The following is a 16,784-nucleotide window of genomic DNA, read 5'->3' as shown; positions in this document are numbered from 1 at the left end:
ATCGATTGTCTCCTCTACTTGCAATAATCTATTCTTCATTACCCCATTGTATATTTCATTTCGATTACTGTATTCTTCAGCACTGAGTAGCTCTTTTTCATCTCTTCTGTTTCTTTGTTGAAGTCCTCCCTGAGATCTTCAATACTTTTCCCCAGATCAGTGAGCGTATTTATGACTGTTACTTTGAAATCTTTATCAAGAAGATTGGTGATCTTTGTTTCATTTAGTCCTCTTTCTAGTGCCTTATCCTGTAGTTATGTTTGGAACATATTTCTGTGCCTTCTCATTTTGTCAGGGATTCTGTGTTTCTTCCTTTGTATTAAATGGATCTGGTATGCTTCCTGGTCTCGAGTAATGGCTTTATTTGAAGGTGTCCTGTGGTGTCCAGAAGTTCAAGACTCTTTATTCTCCAGTTCCTAGTTGTCCTTTGCGGTGGAGACCCAGTTGCTATTGGTGGGAAATGGGCAGGGCCGCCTTTCTGTCTGTCTGTTGTCTGTGGTCTAAGATGGGCAAGGTTGGCAGTTTGCTTCAGTCGGTCCTTGAGCAGAGCAGCAGTGCTTCTTCTGGGATCATTGTGAACAGGGCTGCCCCTTCCTTATCCTATAAGAATGGCAGCACTTCTGGGCTAAAGGGGTAGGTGGGTGGTCGTACAGCTTTGGGGCAGGCACAAGTTGCTTAGTTGTGTGGCAGCAGAGGGTTGTGTGGTGGCAGGGGGCACACGGCATTGGGCTAAGCTGTCTTGGAGGAGGAAGGAGTGCTTGGAGCTGGCTCCTGTAGGAGGCAGGGTTGAGAATGCTGGGAAAGCCTCCTTCTGCTTGCCAGGCAGCAAAGTCTGATGCCAATGGGTCCCATGGGCTGGTGCAACAGCTGTGTGCAGGGAAGCGCCTCCAGCCTGAACTGCCAACAGGAAGGATGGAGTGTGTGGGGTTCCTGCGAGCTTCCAACCTGTTGGGCTAATGAGGGTTTGGGGTAGTATTGTCCACCTACCCTTTCTACTGTGGAGAGAGCTCCATCCAACCCTCAACCCTGTGGCCCCCTCCTGCTGCTGGCAAATCTTTCAGACTGCTGCTTCTGTTTTGGGTCCCAGCGGGACTGGTGGAGCACGCCTCTCCTCCACAAGGGGCAGGAGTCAGCCTCCCAGGGTGCTCCGACTGTCCCTGTGTCCAGCTCTGTCAATCACCAGGACCCAGTGCAATGTGGACTTATGTTCCCAGAGCAGGTATCCAGGGCTAGATATGCAGAGTTCCTGGTTGCCTGTCCCCTCCCTACTCCGTTTCTCTTCCTCCCACCTGTGGGCTGGGATTGCGGAAGGGCTTGGGTCCCGACTCATCATGGCACTGGTACTTTACCCTTCTCTGTGTGATCGTCTCTTCTTCATCAATATAGGTGTTCTGTTTTATATTCCACAGGTCGTTTTCAGGGTTAGTTGTATTTGCTGTAGTTGTGTCCTTGGTGTGTATGTGGGAGGAGTTTTCTGCTTTGCCTTCTGAACCCTGCCATATTTTCCTGCTGCCCAATGATTCAGTATTTTTATACAGGATGACATGATCTGCATGATAAGTTGAGATGTTTTTTCATATACAATAATAATAGTATTATACACAGCAATAATAATAGTGTAACTCCTTTTATGTTCCTGGACCCAATTCCAACATGCATGTGTTGGGGGAGGGGGTCTTACCATGCACAGCACCAAGCAATTCTCAAACACCAGCAGGGTGTTAGAGAGCTCAATTATGATGTTATCTCCCCAGAGAGCACCAGATTTCCTAGGTTAAGGGCTCTGTCCTACAAGACTGCCCATCACCCCGCACTCCAGAAACTAGTCACAAGCCCCAGGTTCTTCCTTGTGCTTCTGACCTACTGGCTACAGATTGGAGGTTCCAATGACTTCCCCCTTAGGTTTGATGAATTTGCTAGATCGGCTCCCAGAACTCAGGAAAACATGTTTGCCAGCTTAATAAAGGATACTGTAAAAGATACAAGTTTACCGACAGATGAAGAGATACACAGGGCCAGGTCCCAAATAAAGGAGCTTCTGTCCTCATGGAGCTGGGGGTCTGGCTCAGTGGCACTTTGAGGCATTCTGGTTCCCCAAGTATAGAAGTCTCTCCAACTGAGAAGCAGGATCCAAGAGGGCAAGACGCTCTTCTCCTGGGTCTTTGCGAGGGCTTCATTGCATATCCCGATTGACTACATCATTGGCCATTGGCTGAGTCAGCCTCCAGCCCCTGCCCTTGGGTGGGGTCCAAAAGTTTTCCATTAACATGACAAGACACCCACTTCACCTTTAAGGCTTTGAAGTGTTTTCAGGAACTTTGGATGAAGACCAGATACACCTGGGAAATATATATTCGGTCATATAAGTGACCAAATTTGTGTTTTTGTAACTCATTATTCACTTGAATCTATTTACCATATGTGATAACTTGGAAATTTAACACAGTGTTTGCCTCTCATTTTAATTCAGGATTCGAAGATCATCTTTTATTTCAAAAGATGAAAAAAGAGAAGACAGAACACCATATCAGTTGGTCAAGAAACTTCAAAAAAAAATCAGACAATTTGAGGAACAATTTGAAAGAGAAAGAAATAGCAAAGTGAGTCTGTAGTATTGCCCAGAATGAGGTAGATCTGGGAAGAGGTTCTTTGGACAGCATTGATCCATCTCTTTATGGGAGAGATAAGAAATCTGAGATGCCCAGAAAAATAGTGATCATGTAGATCTGAAATTATATAGATCCTTATTCTCTTGATTTCCATGCCAGTATTCTTGCAATTGAACATTGTAGCTTTTTATTTCCATTGGTAAAACAGCAATTAATTTACATTGACATACTATATTAATGTTATTTCTGCTCCCCCCAAAACCGCAATACCAAGAGTGGTGGGGAGATAGAGAGGTAGAGATATTTAATAATTAGAACATGTGAAGTGGAAAGAGTCCTATACGAGTCAGAAGACCCATATTCATACTGGCTTCTGCCAGTTGCTTGAGTCTGCTCTCAGAGAGCTTTGCTTAATATTCTGCCCTGGCTACTTAAAATAAGGTAAAATGAAATGAGGATTCAGTGAAATCTCTGCTGTGAGAACTTAAAATGTTATTTGGGCATAAATTAATATAAATATTGCTTACCCACAGGAGGGTCAGTGATTGTGTTCCTTAATTTTTCAGCCTTCCTACAGTGATATTGCAGCCAACCCAAAGGTTTTAAAATGGATGACAGAGCTTACTAAACTGCGGAAGCAAATTAAAGGTATGAAATGTGCTCTTTTTGTAATATATTTGCATTTAAAAAATAGTCTTTCTAATGTCTGAGAATCATGGTTATAATATTTGATAATTTGAATCTTGTACATTGTTTGGCAAGAACAAAAGTTTCATTTTTTTTCATATTCTTTTTGTTGTGGTCATAGTTGTGGTACTATATTGTATTCTTCCAGATGTCTTTCCTGTGTTTTTATTAGTAATATTCTTTTGAAAGGTGCCCCAGATTATATATTCAATGATGATTATCATATTATAAAATTTATCTGAAATATATTTCAGATATAAAGCATTTTGGTTTTTGGTAGGTATTTCATTAAGATTTTTTTGGTGGTATTTCATCTAAGACTAAGACTATCTAATCATAATGAACTACTAATACTACAAAGACTAAAGTGTAAGTCTTCTTGAATTAAAAACTAGGTCATGTGTTACCAGTGTCAGCCCAGTACAGCAGTTGCTAAGGTGTATTTACTTTGTGGGTGTTTAGTGAGCATGCTGTTTTTAATAATTGTTAATACTTAAAAAATTATTGATACCAAGTATGGGTTTATAATTTAGAGCATCACATTTTGTATTCATTTAAGTTTTTGCTCAATAAAATTTCTAGTATCTTTAAGTACCAAATATTTGTAGACATCTGAGGCTATAGAAATGAGTAAGACAGTGTCCCTGCTGTCACTGAGTTTAGATTACTGTGGTTAAGTTCTCTTATTCTTTGGAATTTCCCCTTACAATTCTGTTAAGCATTACCTTGTTTAATGCCTGTTTCCAACCATCAGGAAAAATCATTGCCTTGCAGTATTACTAATGGGTGTATTAAATTGAGTAGCATTAACCTCCTAATTAATTTCCCAGTTTTCTTCCACTTTGTGTCAATAGTCCATTCTCTACATAGCAGCCAGAATTATCTTTTAAAAAAAAACTTGTTCCAAGCCCTTCAGGGGGCTTCCTTTTCCATTTAGAGTGAAGTCCAGACTCCTTTCTGTATCTTCCAGGGCCTCGCACACTCAACCCATAGTCCGTTTCATCACTTCCTCCCATTCTCCATCCCTTCCTGCCCTGCCTTAGGACCTTTCAGCTGGCTGGTGCCTCACTTGGGGAGGAATGCTTTTCCTTCAGGTCTTATGTGCTGGGGTAGCTCCTCCTTGACTCTATGTTTAGCTAGGATGTCGCCGTCTCAGAAAGGCTGCCTCTGTCAGTCCCATCCAGTGTAGTTGCTCTTCCCCAAAGCACGTTCCTTTTAGCACTGTGACACCATTCTGTTTTACCCTTTTTTAACACTTGGCACTCTTTTGAATTACTTTATGAATGTGGCTACTTGGTTTTTGTTTTAACTTCCCTAAAAATGTACTTCATGAAAACAGAGCATATCTGTTTGTAACTACAGGTGACCCTTGAACTATATGAGTTTTGACTGCACAGGTCCACTCATACATGGATTTTTTTCAATAAATTAATTGGGAATTTTTTTGTAGATGTGTGATAATTTGAAAAAAGTTCTCTTTAGCTTACTTTATTGTAAGAATACAGTATGTGATCCCAATAACATACAAAATAATGTGTTAATTGATTGTTTATGTTATCTATAAGGCTTCTGGCCAACAATAGGCTCTTAGTAGTTAAGTTTTTGGAGAGTCAAAAAAGTTACAGCAGGTTTTTGACTGCGTGACATTTGGGGGTTGGCACACTCCCCTCCTGCCCCCCACTTTGTTCACAAGGGTCAGCTGTACTGTATCTCCAGTGTTGACCAGGGCATCTTATTTTATAGTAGGCTTTCTATGAATATTGATTGAAAAAATGAACAGTATAGTCCTCTTTCTATATATAAAATTTACTGTTTTTTGTACACTGAACCTATATATAATTTAAATATTTCATGTGACCTTGAAATACCTGAGCCGGTGAATTATTAATGGGTACTTTCTTGCTGCATATCTTGCTTACTCTTTTGACTTACTTGCATTAGCTAAAATCAACATTACTGATGCTGTACTCTTGGTTCTGAAATGTAGATGCAAAACACAAAAGCTCTGATGGAGAATTTGTACCTCAGACACGTCCACGTAGTAACACTCTTCCAAAAAGCTTTGGATCTTCTCTAGACCGTGAAGATGAAGAGAATGAGGATGAATCCAGAGTCATTCAGAAGGAGAAGAAGCCATCTAAGGAAGCAACACTTGAACTTATTCTGAAAAGACTGAAAGAAAAACGTGTTGAGAGGTGTCTTCCAGAAGATATCAAAGTAATCTTGAGCTATGGTGTTTGCCCAGACTAGCCTTTAGAGTCCCTGAAACAAAATAGTTACCACAGTGGCATAGAGAAATCTAGGTAATCTGGCTGATCTGAGTCTGCTCCCCAGGTTTGCAGATACAGAAACATGTTTTCATCAGCATACCAGAAGTGCCTGATGATTCTGGGACTGAGTCTCAATGATAAGACTAAAAAACTGAAATGCTGATCTGTTCATTTATATTGGAGGCAACTGTCAAGATGAGTGTTTAAAGAGCATAACCTACATAATTTGGATCCTTAATAGTTATATGTATTGAGCTCTTAGTTTTTGCAAGTCCCTGACTGGTCATATTATATGCATTCTGCCACTGAGTCCCTACAGCAGCCCTGTGACTTATGTAGATGTGATCATGTTCATTAAAATAGTAAAACAGTAAAACAGTATGGTAATTATAAGGGTTAGATGAATGAATTTTTTTGAAGGACCATTACTCAGTAAAGCACATACCTAGGGAAGTCCTTGTCAAAGCCCTTGGCCACACAAATAATTTACTAGGTGAGTTTACTTGGAGAGTAGACAGATGGTCTCAGGTGAACTCTTATCCAGGCAATGATGAGACCTGACAGTCCTGTCTTGACACCAGAGTACACCTTTCTCATGATTTAAATGTTGGAGTCCTTCTCTCCTTTGAACAGAGCTGGATTAGAAATTCTAATCTCTCCCTTCTCCAGCTTTTCTTGTTTTTTGTTTTTGTGTTAGAAACCAACCTCTTTTCCCTTCCACCCCATGTTCTGTAAAATATTTTGATAGAATTAGCTCTGTTCAAATTCATTAGCTTGGGTTTAAGGTTCAAGCTTGAGGTTGAAATCACGTGTTTCACAGAGTCTACACGCACCTATCCTCTACTGAACTGACATAATATAAAGAGTGATACTTGTTATAGGAAGATACTATCTAGTGTTTTTTTTTTAAACCTGAAATTTCATACTAATGAGAAAGAGTACTAGTATCTAGTCCTGGGACTAAGTAGAGAGTTTATTTGGTCTAGTGTTAAGGGGCATTCTGTGAAACACTGGTTCATTGGGAGGTTAAAAGGTGGTTTTAACCTCCTTTTAATTTGGGATACCCTGCCTACTATGCCATTTAGAGTACTAAGAGATTTGAGAAGATTAAAGCAGCATAAAGTGCAAGATAAAGGGAAATTGAAGTCATAGAGCAGAAGTCTAAGGTCACAAATCAACATTGTTGTGCTTTTCCCAGTATACCTCTGCAAGGTTCTCTTACTAGTTTAGAAGAAATATTGGATTATAAGACCTGTGTGTGTGTGTATGTGTTTTGTGGGTGTCTTTACACACACAAAATTATAGTTATAATGACAATAAAAGACTGCAAAATTAAATAAGATAATAGGCATTTACGTGTGCTTATTGTGTGCTAGGTCGGCATGTTACAAACGCCTCTGCAACATACTCAGTCCTCTTTGGGTTCTGTGACATATCTCCATTTTATGTATTAGAATATTGAACAAAAAGGCGTTTTACGTAATTTATTCAAGGTCACTAAGCCAGTATTTTTTTTTTTAATTGATATACAGTCTTATGAAGGTTTCACATGAGCAATGGTGTGGTTTCAACATACCCGTATTATCAAGTGCCCCCCCCAACCCCCACCCCATTGCAATTAGTGTCCATCAGCATAGTAAGATGACTAAGAAAGTATTCTTAGATTAAAAAAAAAATATTTATATTTATATATCTCTATATATATAAATCGGGCCACCAAAGGGGGTTGGTACCTACATATTAGAAGACCAATTCTACAGGAGACTGAAAAATGTTGCTGCAAATCCATAAGCAAAGGATGTATTCTTATTAGCCTTGGCTACAGTGGTAATGGGCTGCTCTTCAACCTAATTATTTACATTTTGGGAGTGAAGAGAATAATGATGGTGCCAATGGGGTTTTTTGTTTTGTTTTTGTTTACTCTAGAAAATGACAAAAGATCATTTGGTAGAAGAGAAAACCTCTCTCCAGAAAAGTCTTCTTTACTATGAAAGTCAACATGGAAGACCGGTAATGTCTCTTTTGCTAAAAATATTTGATTTTATATCCTAAGAAAGATCATGAATCACTTCTGTGGCCCACATCTTTGGAGTTGTTTTATAGAGCATTGTTCCCTACATTTGGGGGATTGCCTACTTAAAATAATTTTTTAAAAATCGGGGGGAAAGTCATATTGCTGAATGTTTTGGACATTTTAGCTTTCTGATGACTAGGTAATTTCGCTTTTTCTTGCTTCAGGTGACCAGGGAGGAAAGGTACATTGTTAAACCTCTGTATGATAGATACAGGCTTGTAAAACAGATGCTGACAAGAGCTAGCATCACTCCTGTCCTTGTAAGTAAAACATGAAAATACGCATCTAGTTCATTTTACCAAGATCCACTCTTTAAAAAAAATTATTTTGGTGGCTTAATGGAGAAATACACAGCCAAGGTACCAAGAATTATATATATAAGGTGAGGTTACTTCTTTTAAAAGAATAGAAAATTAATATAAGTGCCTACGCCTATCTTCCAGGCACTTTTATAAGCATTTTTTATGTATGATTGATTATGTCATTAAAGACTGACAAGTTAAGTCACAACAGGTAGCAGATGATAGCCTCATTTCACAGATGATGAAACTGAGGCCCAGGAGTGATCTGCCCAGGGGGACCTATTTTGTGGAATTAAAAAACCTGTACTTCAGACCACTGTCCTATTTCTTTCCATTTAAATTCACAACTTTGAAAATAAACCAGTTTTGTGATGGCTGTTGTCATGATGTTGATGTAATAGTAATATTCATTTTTTTCAAGTTCACCTTATCTTAATGAAAAAGTGTATTTAAACAATGCTTAATCATACTGGTGTACATTCTTTAGAGAAAAGCGGAAACTCTAATACTGAGGTGTAAATTAAGTGCCATCCCCAAACCAACCATTAGGTAGTATGGCTCTCGATTTCTCTCAGACTCAGATAGGAAACAGTATGTAGCCCATTCTGCATCGTCTAGGAGTTAATTCACTGGAGCTTCGTGTGCTTAGGCATGAAGATCATTCTTATGTTGATAGTCACTTGCTTGAGGATTTCCTTCAGGCACTGACTACCTGACTACTCATTATTATTAGAAAGTTTACATTGGCATCTGAGCACTTTTTATTTAGCCTGTATGAAATGATTATTTTTCAGTTGGCTGTTTTTTTAGTTGGTCATCTCAATCCTACTTTATTTAGATACAGTCAGTTTTCTTTGAACAAGAAAATCCTGTATAGTTTATGTTCTTGGCACTTAGGACAGTTAATTTAATTCAGCTTTATCCTTTGATAACAGGGTATTTTTGTGTGTTACTGACATTTGCATAATTCCATGATAGTATAGTTTTTTAATTTTTTTATGAAAACCATCTTAGAATTCCACAAGTTTGTTTCTAAAAAACTGAGTCTGAGGAAATATTTCTAGTTCTTCTCATGGACTCCTCCTAAATACAACTATCATAAAGAAATTTGAAGTCTAAAAGTTAAGCCAAGACAATTCGACAGAAGAGTAGTTTTTTCCAAACAAATGGTGCTAGGATAACTGATATGCACATGCAAGAAAAGATACATTAGACCCTTATCTGACACAAAATTCAACTCAAAATGTATCATAGTCCTACATAGGGGAGCTAAAACTATAAGAAATAGAGGAATAAGTCTTTGTGACCTTGGATTAGGCAGTATTTTCTTGGATAGGACACCAAAAACAGTGACAGAAGAAAAAATTAATTGGGCTTTATCAAAATTAAAAACTTTTGTTCATCAAAGGACACAAAGTGAAAAGAGAACCCACAGAATGGGAGAAAAATGTTGGCAAGTCATGTATCTGATAAGGAATCCAGAATATATAAAGAACTCTACAATTCAATAATAAAAAGATGTAAAACCCAATTTAAAAATGGGCAAAGGATTTGAATAAATATTTCAAACGGCCAGAGAAGATATATAAATTGGCCATTAATCCCATGAAAAGATGTTCAACATCATTAGAAATAAGAATCACATTTAGATATAACTTAGACCCATCAATATTGTTGTAATCAAAAAGACAATAGTGTTGGCATGGATATGGGGAAATTAGAACCCTGATGAGAATATAAAGTGGGGCAGCCACTTAGAAAAATAGGCAGTTCCTCAAAAGTTTAAACATAAAATTGCTGTATGGCCTGGCAATTCTCCTCCAAGAGGAAGTATATGGCCAAGAGAATTCAAAATATGTTCACACAAAAACTTATACACAAATGTTCATAGCAGCCTTTCATAAGAGGCAAAGTGTGGAAACAACCCAAATATCCAGCGACAGATAAAATGTGATACATCCATATAATATTTATTCACACTCCATATATTCATTCGTAAAAAGGAATGGAGTACTGATGTGTACGATAACATGATGAACCTTGAAAACACTTAATGCTAAGTGAAAGAAGCCAAACACAAAAGACCACATGGTATATGATTCTATTTATATGAAACACATAGATCAGGCCAGCCCATAGAGACAGAAAGTAGATTCATTTGTTTTTTCCAAGGGCTGTGGTGTAGAGGGCAAATAAGTAACAGCTAATGAATGAATACAGGGTTTCTTCTGGGAATGATGAAATGTTTTGGAATTAGATAGTGGCAGTCATTGCACAACTTTGTGAATGTACTAAAAACCACTAAATTGTATACCTTTAAAGAGTGAGTTTTATGATATGTGAGTTGTATATCAATGAAGCTGTTATTTTTTTTAAACAATTGACAGCTCAATTGTTAAAAAGATATTCCCAATTAAATTACATGTAATGCTTCTTATTTAGAATTTTAAAAACACTTATTGAATAAGCTTTTTTAGAATTATCTAGACATAAATTATAATTTGTCACTTTGTACATACATAAGAAAATATAAGCAAAAATAAATTTACTAAGGAATTCCTAGAAAAATTTAAAGGATGTGTTTAGGATTTTGACAATGAAGTTTAATATCTATAGTGGAGTGAAGCTTTATTGAACACTCAAGTACTTAAAATGTGTCAACCATTTTTGTGTTGTTATAGGGCTCTCCATCCACAAAACGAAGGGGTCAGATGTTACAGCCAATCATAGAAGGAGAAACTGCACATTTTTTTGAAGAAATCAAGGTAATCCTTAAGAGAAATCATTCTCTGATCTCTGCCTAAAGGAAAAGTTGAGTCAGAAGTTTATTTGATTCTCTGGATTATTTTGTTAGGAAGAAGAAGAAGATGGTGTTAACCTATCCTCTGAGTTGACTGATATCTTGAAAACTCCTGTACAGGCACAGTCTTCACTGGAAAACTCAGAATCTGATATTGAAGAAAATCAAGAAAAACTAGCTCTGGATCTCCGATTGTCAAGTACTCGAGCAGCTTCTATGTATGTATGCTGGTTTGTGATTTTAGCCTATCTGTATAATAAAATTCATGTGCCAGGAAATTCAGTGTTAAATAATTGAGCACTTGCAGCGAATTAATACAGTGCTCAAGATATACACCTTTTTTATAAAGTGTGATTTACAAATACATATTGTCAATCAGAATTAAAAATTAGTGTTTTTAAAATTAAAAACACTAAAATCCTAACATTTGCTGCATAACCAAGTGCAGGAACCAACTGAGAGTAATCTGTTAGTTCTCTATCAGCTTCTTTACCGGATAAGGTATGTGACTGGTTCTCAGTCCTCTCTTCACTTTAGGATCACTTTGGAAGATTTTTTTTACAAGTACTTGATGCAGACTCTACCTGCAGCTATGCTGGTTTAGTTGGTCTGGGGTGGAGCTTAGGCACTGGGAAATTCTAAAAGCTCCACAGCTGACTTCAGTTTGCAGCCAGTGTTTGAACCCATTTTAAGAACTTTATGAATCAACAGTGTTTCAATAATGTTTTCTCCCCTATTTAAATTTTAGGCCTGAATTACTGGAACAACTTTGGAAAGCCAGAGCTGAAAAAAAGAAATTGCGTAAAACATTACGGGAATTTGAAGAAGCATTTTATCAACAAAATGGAAGGTTTGTTGAGCATCACAAAATTGAGTCCTCTTTTTCCTTATACTTACAAGTGCCCATATGTTAGAACAAAGGCATTTTTAGGCATAGAAATAATAAATTGTGCGCATAAGGATGTCAGCATAAAAATTTAGAAAACATTCCTTTATACTTTGAAGTCCTGCTATTAATGGTAAGAAAAGAAGCAGAAGTAAACATCTGATAAAATATTTTGTCCCAGGGAGGCTTCATTGACTGGTTATTTTATGTTCTTTAATTCTACATCCTCACCCTTTGAGAAGTGTTTGTGAAAGGAGAGTGGTATCCTTTCTGTGATGGGTGGTGTCCTCAGCTGCTGGGTTCTTGGGCCGAGATGGCTGCTGCTTGGGCTGGGTGCTCGGTCACTCTGGGCGGCCCGTTTAGAGCTGTGTAAAGGTGGCAGTCATGTAGCTCCTGCAGTACAGTGTAGCAAGTGCCTTTATCTCAAAGTTGACCCAGTGGGGCTCTTTTAAAAGTAAGAAAAATACATTCTAATTCAGGTGTTGGCAAGAAATGAAACCTTAGAAAACTTTTTCCCTGTAACTGGGTGGTCTTACTACCCAATAGCTATATTACAAATTGTAAAATGTGTGTATATTTAATTTGAAGGTTTCTATATAGGTTGGCAAAATTGGTTTAAAAAAAATCTTCAGTGAAGGCATGCATTTTTCCAAATACCTTATATAGTTCTTTGTCTTACTGGAAGAAGACTGCTTATAATTAATCTTAGGGTGATTTGATGCTTTACCTAGTGATTAAACAGAATTGCATTGGGTCATTAATATAAAATGAGGAAACTCCTTTTTTGCTGTGGGTAAAATACTTTACATCTCAATTCACTAAAGCCATAGTTAAGTGTACATGACATGACTCGGTGTAGCTCTCTAGCACTTAATATACATCTATATACTGATGGAGTCTAGCAATGCATGGGTTTTAAGATACTTGGTTACCTCTGTTCTACAGTTATTGTTGATAAGTATAGCATCATTTAATCTGTCAATAGAGAAATCCATCATAAATAGAGGCATTTTAGGAATGTTCCTTGGGGGTGGAATAGGGGGAGTTAGTATAATAATCTTTTGTCTTACAGAGAAATTTTTAATTTGTACTTATATTTGGTAACATTCTGTCTCACATTAGGACAATTCTGGGACTTTATTTTCCAGATGATCTCTAGAATATTACAGAGTTTATCTTCTCCCCTAGGAATGCCCAGAAAGAGGATCGTGTTCCAGTGCTTGAGGAGTACAGGGAGTACAAGAAAATTAAAGCCAAGCTTAGGCTTCTTGAAGTTCTTATCAGCAAACAAGATTCTTCAAAATCCATATAAGTTCCTTGAAAACATCATAAAATGAGTTGTATTCCCTGAAGCTATCATCGTGTACACTTGGCTGGTACTTGCGTTCATTTTGTCAGGCACTTGGTCTCATTTTGTACTTGGTTGTGGTGCCATTAGAGAAATGCTGGGAGGGTGAGTAGACCCTCTCTAGGGAGTGCGCTGTTCCATATTAACCACAGACTGTCCTCTCCACCCTTAGCAAACATTCAGTTTTCTTCATTGTTTTGTACTACAGATAAATTCTGGTAGCAAAAGACTAGTATTTTTTCCTTTCGACTTCAAGAACTTTGGAAATACAAGCATTTTGTATTGCCAACTTTATTATTATTTTTTCATTACTGAAGAAAATTGAGAGGAAAACCTTCACATTGAATTCTTCAGTTGCCTTTTTCTTAAAGAATGACTGAAAATTTGAAAGAAAAGCCTGTAAGTGTGCACGTATGCAGCTATGTTCTATGTTTTCCTAGAAAACCAAATCAACTCAAATTTCAAGGCCTACTGTGGAACACACTTCTGTTTAATTCCCAAAGTGACACTTTTTCACAGGTAGTATGTTAGCAAAATTTTGCATTCAGTGGTCACACAGCTCCTGGATGAAGATGAGAGGGTAGACCCAAAAGTGACCTTGCTTATTAGTATATTGAAAACACATCCCACACAGAACCAAATCATATCACATGCTGCCTATGGGACTTAAGTTACAGTTTGTTTCCTCAGTTACTGTTTATCAGCTGGTGGTGATGTGATTTGTCTGGATCAGATCCTGCATTTTTCCCCCCTACTCACCTCCAGGTAATGTGAGAAAATAGCCATGTCAGTATGTAGGAACTCTGATGGTGCTCAGATTTGTGTGTTCAATCAAATGGGCCTAAACTGGCAAAAGAATCATTATGCCTGAAGTAAATCTGTTCTTAATAAGGGCTATACCACTGCATCTTTATATGACCTTCAGTGGGTTACATTATTGTTTTCTTTCCATCAGCAGAATCTGTAAAAAAAAAACACATCCTCCAAAGGGACCACCTTTTTGCTTAGTCACACGCTGTTTAAAGCAGCTGGTTACAAGAAGTGTAGTGGTATGCCCTTTGTCCCATATTCTAAGCATACCTTTTTTCTTCGGCTTTGCATGGCTTTTCTCCAGGTTCTTTCCTGGTATTGTTCTGCTAATCATTTTCACAGAATGGTGACTTTATTTGTGCTAATAGTATAACAGTCATATTAACAGCATATTCTGGTCAGGCTTAACCTAAGTGTTAATTTTTTTCCTGGTGCTTCCTTGGATTGAAGTGTCTCACTTTGTGCCCATGTTTTGCATGCAGTAATTCATGATGGTTTTTCTGACTAGCTAATATTAACAGTTTGTTCATACAAAACGGACTTTTGCAACATCATTTACTAAGGTGAGGGAAGCATGGACCTCAGATTTCTGGCACTGTTTTGTAGTAAGCACATGAAGTAGCTTGGTAATAAGTAGCATTTCTAGTATACTTTACATTTCACTTGTGTGTGCAATGCCTTGTTTTGTGGGGAGGGAATATTCATTGGTAGTGAACTTGTAGTTGGGCAATAAAGCACTAAATCCAGCCCTTTCGTGTGATTTCCTTTTGATCCAGCGAGGTTATTCATAATGTATACCTAGAAGAGTGAAATTGAAAATGCCAAACAATGTATCACTTTGATTTGACCCCATCATTCAGTGTACATTTAGCTAAATTCTCTCGGTCTCCAGACAAGAGTATTTCCAAACATCTGCTTTAATGTGCACTGTATATTATTTTATATGAATGTTTTATTTTATATACCACATGCAAAAATGTCCATATGCACTATTTAAATGTTTTAAATAATATATTCCTTCTTTATAATGCTAAATCTATATGAGTACCATATTTTTATAAGTTAGTGGCCTGACTGGTTTCATTTTAGAATTAACAGCTGCTTCATGATGTTGGTTAGTCACTGTTAATGTTTGGCTGTGAGTAGAATAGATAAAAATGGCATGGCAGCACTTAACGCTCTGTGACAGAATTGTGCATCATAGCTGAGCAGTAGGTGGTAGAATTAGGCAGTTTGTTATAGTTTTACTTTGGTACAAGTAAAAACTGTATATCTATATACAAGTAATATATAGATATATATAACCACCAGTGTAATTGCATTGCTGTGTCTGGCACTTCATTGTATAGCCTTTTGTAATAAAAGAACTTGAATGTTCTGAGTCATTGTAGATGTTTTTTATTTGTTTCTTAGGTTTTTTTTGTTTTGGTTTTACTAGATGTTAAAAAAGAAAAAAATTCAGACCTTAAGTGTTCTTCCTTTGCCTTAGTGTTCTTAGTCTTTGTTTAAATTACCCCAACCAGGGACTATGTCAGGGAACAACGTTACTAAACCACGTGACTGGCTGTAGCTTCCGGGAGTGGTAAGACAGAGGCCATGTGGTTGATTCTCTGATAGAAATCTATGCCAAGAGAGTAGTCAGCATTTCTTGTTACAGTGATTCCTATTAAGAAAACTTGACTTACAGACTCTAAGAGAAAAAAAGCTTGGTCTGAGGAAGGTGGGTATGTATAAGAACCTTTATTCGAGTTTGAAAGCCCAGGGACTGTTGAGCACCAGTGTGGAAGTTGAGAACCATGGCCGAATGACGTCGCTTGGGCTAAGAGAACATAGAGCTCTTCTGGGATGGCTTATTGGACCTAAGGAAACCAGAAGAGCTTCCTTCCAGCCCCCGCAGTGCCGGCCAAGCACCGCTTTCCAACCGTCCAGACTAGGCTTTTGTGGCTCCCTCATTTGCACTTTCAAACGTAACGACTTCTTATAACCCTGTTACTCCTACCTTGCTCTTTATTTTTTAAAGCATATTTTGCTTTTAAAGTAGTGGAGGACTTTTGGAAAACTTTGAATATGTTACTTAGAAACTGTCTAGAAGAATTTCCCATTTGAAAGTGTTAGTGGAAGTTCTCTAGGTGTTTGGGAAGTTTGTTCTTTTATACTTTGGCTTTTTCCAGAACACTTCAAATTGGGAAGAATGGAGGTAAGATTTTTTTTTAACTTGGGGTCTTATATAATGGTTTTCCAGAGTCGAAAGCATTTCTTAATTTATGGCCAGAGGGAGTTAGAACATGGTACATGATGAGAGCACCAGAGTTCTTACACTTTGTGTAATACTGAGAAAACTATCTTTTCCTAAGTATTGAGCTGGTGGAGACCTGCTGTAGGAACTGCCAGCAGCATTATTTTATACTCTCTCTTTACACTTCTAGAGTGTAATGATAAATCTTATGAAGCCCTTTGTGTGCAGCAGTGTGTGTATACTCTGGAGGCGTGTTGTAATATGCAAGGACTGTACAGTGGGTCCCATGCGGGGGCACTTAATTCCTGGATATCATTTGATGATTATCGTTGACCTCAATGACAGGTGGTTCAGTGCTTTTAAAGTGCACCTGAAATGGAGACAAGTTTAGTAAGTAATTCAATATAGGAATAAGTATTTGTTAAAAATGCCCAATGATTGCATTACAGATTCTTACTTCCACTTGTCTCAATATTGTAGAGCTGAAATCTTTTTCATCACTCGGTTTAGTTTTAAACTGACGTAGTGTAATTCTTTCTCCAGCTCCACGGCATATAAAAAGAGTCTAGAGGGTAATTTGGAAGGAAGTAGAGAATGAATCAGTAACATACTTTCATGCATAAAGAGACAGCAGGTTATTAGTGCCTATCATGAAAACCTTTGAGAGGGAAGATTGTGCTTTAAGCTACTAAAAAATATCTCTTATGGCTGTTGTGGATCTAATAGTCTAAAGCTGTGTGGAGAACAGTATCTGCTATGCAT

The 16,784-nt window shown here is 37.6% G+C and overlaps 2 protein-coding genes across 10 annotated transcripts in view; one reads left to right on the top strand and one right to left on the bottom strand.

The window, feature by feature from the left end:
* The window catches only part of FAM13B (family with sequence similarity 13 member B), a 123,178-nt gene extending 108,011 nt beyond the window's left edge, over positions 1-15,167 (top strand). For 6 of the 9 annotated variants that reach the window (XM_036897518.2, XM_036897513.2, XM_057490906.1 and 3 more), the window contains 9 exons: positions 2,471-2,600; positions 3,176-3,257; positions 5,284-5,513; positions 7,493-7,576; positions 7,805-7,900; positions 10,624-10,707; positions 10,797-10,960; positions 11,491-11,592; positions 12,817-15,167. In XM_036897518.2, the coding sequence (XP_036753413.2) occupies positions 2,471-2,600; positions 3,176-3,257; positions 5,284-5,513; positions 7,493-7,576; positions 7,805-7,900; positions 10,624-10,707; positions 10,797-10,960; positions 11,491-11,592; positions 12,817-12,940 (1,096 nt within the window). In that variant the 3' untranslated portion in view covers positions 12,941-15,167. The remainder of the gene's footprint in view (positions 1-2,470; positions 2,601-3,175; positions 3,258-5,283; positions 5,514-7,492; positions 7,577-7,804; positions 7,901-10,623; positions 10,708-10,796; positions 10,961-11,490; positions 11,593-12,816) is intronic. The other 3 variants (XM_036897539.2, XM_057490908.1, XM_057490907.1) reach the window with 1 other exon arrangement.
* Positions 15,168-15,303: 136 nt separating this feature from the next.
* The window catches only part of PKD2L2 (polycystin 2 like 2, transient receptor potential cation channel), a 44,036-nt gene continuing 42,555 nt past the window's right edge, over positions 15,304-16,784 (bottom strand). The window contains exon 15 of the mRNA XM_057490533.1: positions 15,304-16,587. Within this exon, the coding sequence (XP_057346516.1) occupies positions 16,491-16,587 (97 nt within the window). The 3' untranslated portion in view covers positions 15,304-16,490. The remainder of the gene's footprint in view (positions 16,588-16,784) is intronic.

Source organism: Manis pentadactyla, chromosome 13, assembly GCF_030020395.1.
Source record: "Manis pentadactyla isolate mManPen7 chromosome 13, mManPen7.hap1, whole genome shotgun sequence".
In the NCBI taxonomy this organism is placed as follows: domain Eukaryota; kingdom Metazoa; phylum Chordata; class Mammalia; order Pholidota; family Manidae; genus Manis; species Manis pentadactyla.
This window is presented reverse-complemented; position numbering and strand designations above follow the sequence as displayed.